The 4,756-nt window shown below is 38.5% G+C and overlaps 1 protein-coding gene across 2 annotated transcripts; it reads left to right on the forward strand.

The window, feature by feature from the left end:
* The first annotated feature begins 2,201 nt into the window (after positions 1-2,201).
* On the forward strand, positions 2,202-2,720 carry LOC102850635 (myosin regulatory light chain 12B-like). 2 transcript variants are annotated; one of them, XM_006895989.1, is made up of 2 exons: positions 2,202-2,383; positions 2,546-2,720. In XM_006895989.1, the coding sequence occupies exons 1-2, from the start codon at positions 2,202-2,204 to the stop codon at positions 2,718-2,720; spliced, it is 357 nt and encodes a 118-aa protein (XP_006896051.1). The 2 variants fall into 2 exon arrangements, with proteins under 2 accessions (XP_006896051.1, XP_006896050.1); XM_006895988.1 differs by having other exon boundaries at positions 2,202-2,720.
* Positions 2,721-4,756: the final 2,036 nt, after the last annotated feature.

Consider the following 4,756-nt stretch of genomic DNA (forward strand, 5'->3'; position numbering starts at 1 on the left):
GATGACAGAAATACCTAGTTATATATCTCTTTTAAACAGTTTTCTCCCTCCTCTGTTTCAGTGCAGTACAAATGGACACTTGTACATCAATGTTTTTAGCAGTTTATTCACTATCACAAGAACATGGGAACAGCCCAGATATCCAACCACAATTGAATGGATTGAGAAATTATAGTACAAGCATACATTGGAATACTACGTAACACTCAGGAGCAATGATCTTATAAATTATTACCTACTATATAGGAGTGACTGGAGAGCATTATACTGAGTGAACTAACTCAGTCCCACAAGGAAAATTCTTAATAAAACCATTATTGTAAATTAGTATGAGTATCCAAGGTGGGGGAGGGTGGAAGCAGAGACATGAGAATGGGGAGGAGATTCATCATCAGGTTTTTAAACTTTGATGGGTGCGTGTCTGAGAGAAGTTGGAAGAATGTGATCTGAAAAAATAATGTATTTGAATTTTGTAAATATACCTAGTATAAGAAAAAAGATAAAGAGAGAATTCTGAAAGCAGTGAGGGAGAAATAGTAACCTACAAAGCAGAGCAAATAAGACTAACTGCTGATTTCTCAGCAGAAACCACGTGAACAAAAAGACAGTGGAATAATGTATTTCGAACACTCAACGAACACAACAGTCAACCAAGAATATTGTATCCAGCTACACTGTCCCTCAAATATGAATGAGATCAAGATATTCCCAGAAAAAGAGAACGTAAAGGAGTTTGTAAAAGCTAGACCAGCATTACAGGAAACAGTGAGAGATGTCCTTCTTACAGAGGTGCCACAGAAAGCAGCATGGACCAAAGTAACTAGAAACAACACCAAAAAGAACTCAACACAATGATGGTAATAAAACCCTATCTCTCAATAATCACACTGAATGTGAATGGTTTAAATGCACCACTGAAGAGAAAAAGAGTAGAGGTTAGATTAAAAAAACCAAAATCCATCAATATGCTGTCTATAAGAGACACACCTGAAAATTGAAGATAAAAAAAGACTAAAAATAAAAGGGTAAGGGGAAATGTACCAAGCAAGTACCAAACAGAACAAAGCAGAAGTAGCGATATTAATCTCTGATAAAATAAGTTTCAATCCAAAAACCATCACAAAGAACAAGGAATGTCACAACATAATGCTTGAAGGGTCAATAGAACATGAGGACATAACAATAATAAATACCTATGCACCAAATGATAGACCTGCAAAATATATAAAACAAACATTAACAAAACTGAAAAAGGAAATAGAAAACACTACTATAGTGGTTGGAAACTTAAATACACCACTTTCAAGAAAAGATAGAACTACCAGAAAGAAACTCAACAGAGATGCTGAAGAATTAAACCACACAATAAACCAACTCAACTCATAGATATTTATAGGCTAATGCACCCCCCCAAAAAAAAAGCCCAGTATAACTTCTTCTCTAATGTGCATGGAACATTTTCCAGACTAGACCGTATCTTGGGCTACAAGGCAAAAATTAATGAATAAAAAAAACCCCATAGAAATCATACAGAGCATCTTCTCTGATCACAATGCTACAAAATTAGAAATTAATAATAAGAGGATAAAGGACAAAACCCCATACATTTGGAAGTTTAATAACACCTTGCTTGAACATCAGTAGGTACATGAAGAAATTAAAAAATGAACTAAAAAAAGTTTCTTGAAAGAAATGACAATGAAAACACAACCTACCAAAACCTCTGGGAAACAGCCAAAGCAGTAATCAGAGGTCAATTTATAGCAATAAGCAAACACATCAAAGGGCATGAAAAAAACGACCATTGAATCTCTAACCCAACATCTCCAACAAATTGAAAAGAACGGCAAGAAAGCCCAACACCCTCTAAATAAAGGAAATGATAAAAAATAGAGCAGGGCGGACGCCGCCACTGCGGACGCAGGCAGGGGCGCGGGTGATGGGGGGGGGGGCGTGGGGCGCAGGGTGAGCGTGGAGCGTGCGGCCAGGACGAGGTCCCTGCATGCCCCACGCCCAGTGCCTGCGCGCCCCCGGCTCCACGCCACCCGCACCGGCAGCACCCCTCCGACTTGGACACGCCGCCTTCCGGAAGCCTCAGAAACGGAAGTGCTGGTGCTGCCCCGCAGCCCAGTCGTCATCGCATCCTCCTCGCCTCTCGCAGCACAGCCCAGTCCCGGCGTCTGACGAATTAAACAGCCACCATGTCAAGCAAAAAGGCCAAGACCAAGACCACCAAGAAGCGCCCTCAGCGCACAACATCCAACGTGTTTGCCATGTTTGATCAGTCCCAGATTCAGGAGTTTAAAGAGGACTTCAACATGATTGACCAGAACAGAGATGGCTTCATCAACAAGGAAGACTTGCATGATATGCTGGCCTCTCTAGGGAAGAACCCAACGGATGCGCACCTGGAAGCCATGATTAATGAGGCTCCAGGACCCATCAACTTCACCATGTTCCTCACGATGTTTGGGGAGAAGCTCAATGGGACAGATCCAGAGGATGTCATCAGAAATGCTTTTGCCTGCTTTGATGAAGAAGCAACAGGCACCATTCAGGAAGACTATCTGAGAGAGCTGCTGACCACCATGGGGGACCGTTTTACGGACGAGGAAGTGGACGAGCTCTACAGAGAAGCTCCGATCGACAAAAAGGGGAATTTCAATTACATCGAGTTCACACGCATCCTGAAACATGGAGCAAAAGACAAGGATGACTGAACAAACTTTAGCTGAAACCCTCTAATTACCTTCAGTTTATTCCCAAGACACTTTCTCCCCTCTCCCCCTTAGAACCTGTGCATGCACGTAGCTTCACAGCTTTGCCTCTTATCCTCTTCCTTGGATGTATTTATTCCAGGCCTTTCTGCCACTAGCATCTGTATAATCAGGATGGGAATGGGGATGAGGATGTAAATTGTATTGAAAAACAGATTATGAATAAAAATCAACAAACGTGAAAAAAAATTAGAGCAGAAATAAATGAAACAGAAAACAGAAAAACAACTGATGCCATCAAGAAATCTAGGAGTTGGTTCTTTGAAAAGGTCAATAAAATCGACAAACCACTAGCACAATTAACAAAGGAAAAGAAAGAAAAGACACACAAAATCTGAATAAAAGATGAAATGGGCAGCATCACAACAGAACCATGTAAAATAAAAAGACTAACAATGGAATATTACAAAAAACTATACTAAAAAAAATAAATAAAAACCTAGAGGAAATGGACAAATACTTAGAAATTCACAATCTACCTAAACTGACACAAACCAAAATTGATCAGCTGAACATACTCATTACAAAGGAAAAAATTGAAAAGGTAATACAACAACTTCAAGGCAAAAAAGCCCTGAACCACATGGTTTTATAAGTGAATTTTATCAAACATTCAGAGAAGAACTGTTAACCAATTCTACATAAACTATTTCAGAAAATAGAAAGAAATGGAATTCTCCAAGAATCATTCTATGAAGCAATCATATCCTTGATACCAAAACCATGTAAAGACACTACCAAAATAGAAAAATATAGGCTAATATCTCTCATGAACATAGATGCAAAAATCCTGAATAAAATCCTGGCCAATAGAATCCAATAATACATTAAAAAAAATAATTCACCAAAACCAAGTGGGATTCATAACAGGCATGCAAGGATGGTTTGACATAAGAAAAACAATCAATGTAATTCATCACATTAACAAAGCAAAGAACAAGAACCACATTACCCTATGAATTGATGCAGAAAAGGCCTTTGACAAAATCCAATACCCCTTCCTGATTAAAACACTCAGCATAACAGGATCAGAGGGGAATTTCTTCAACATAGTAAAAATGATATACACAAACCTGAGAGCAAATATTGTTCTCAATGGAGAGAGATTAAAGGCATTCCCACTGAGAACATAAAGTAGGCAAGGATGCCCACTATCACCTCTCCTATTCAATATGGTATTGAAAGTCTTAGTGATAGTAATAGGAGAAAGAAATAACATGTATCCAAATTGGCAAAGAGGAGGTAAAATTATCTCTCTAGGAAGATCATATGATAGTATACTTAGATAAGCCTAAAGACTCAGGAAGAAAACTACTGGACATAGTTGACTAATTCAGGAAAAGTGGCAGGACACAAGATCAACATACAAAAATCAATTGGATTTCTTTACAATGACAAAGAAAATACAGAAATGGAGCTAAGAAATACAATACTCTTCACAAGAGTTAATCACAAGAGTAAATACTTGGGAGTAAACCTAACCAGAAACACAAAAGATCTATTCAAAGAAAATTGTTGTTGTTGTTATGTGCCATTGAGTCGTTTGCGACTCATAGCGACCCTATGTACAACAGCCCTAAACCGTGCTCTATTACAAAACATTAATATAAGAAACAAAAAGAGACCTGGAGAAGTGCAAGAGTATCCCTTGCTCATGGATAGGAAGACTCAATATTGTGAAAATGACACTAATACCAAAGGCAATTTACACGTTCAAAGCAATCCTAATACAAATACCAATCCGATTCTTCAATGAGATGGAAAAGGCAATCTCCAATGTTATTTGTAATGGAAAGAGTCCCCGAATAAACAAAGCACTCCTTTAAAAGAGAAACAAGTTAGGAGGCATCTCACTTCCTGATTTCAAATCCGATTGCCGTGGTCAAGACAGCACGGTACTGGTATAATGACAGATAGATACATCAATGGAATAGAATAGAGAATCCATGTACCTAGGGTCAATTGATTTTTAACAAAGA

The sequence above is a fragment of the Elephantulus edwardii genome, unplaced genomic scaffold (assembly GCF_000299155.1).
Source record: "Elephantulus edwardii isolate Elephantulus edwardi_28Jun2011 unplaced genomic scaffold, EleEdw1.0 scaffold00178, whole genome shotgun sequence".
In the NCBI taxonomy this organism is placed as follows: Eukaryota; Metazoa; Chordata; class Mammalia; order Macroscelidea; family Macroscelididae; genus Elephantulus; species Elephantulus edwardii.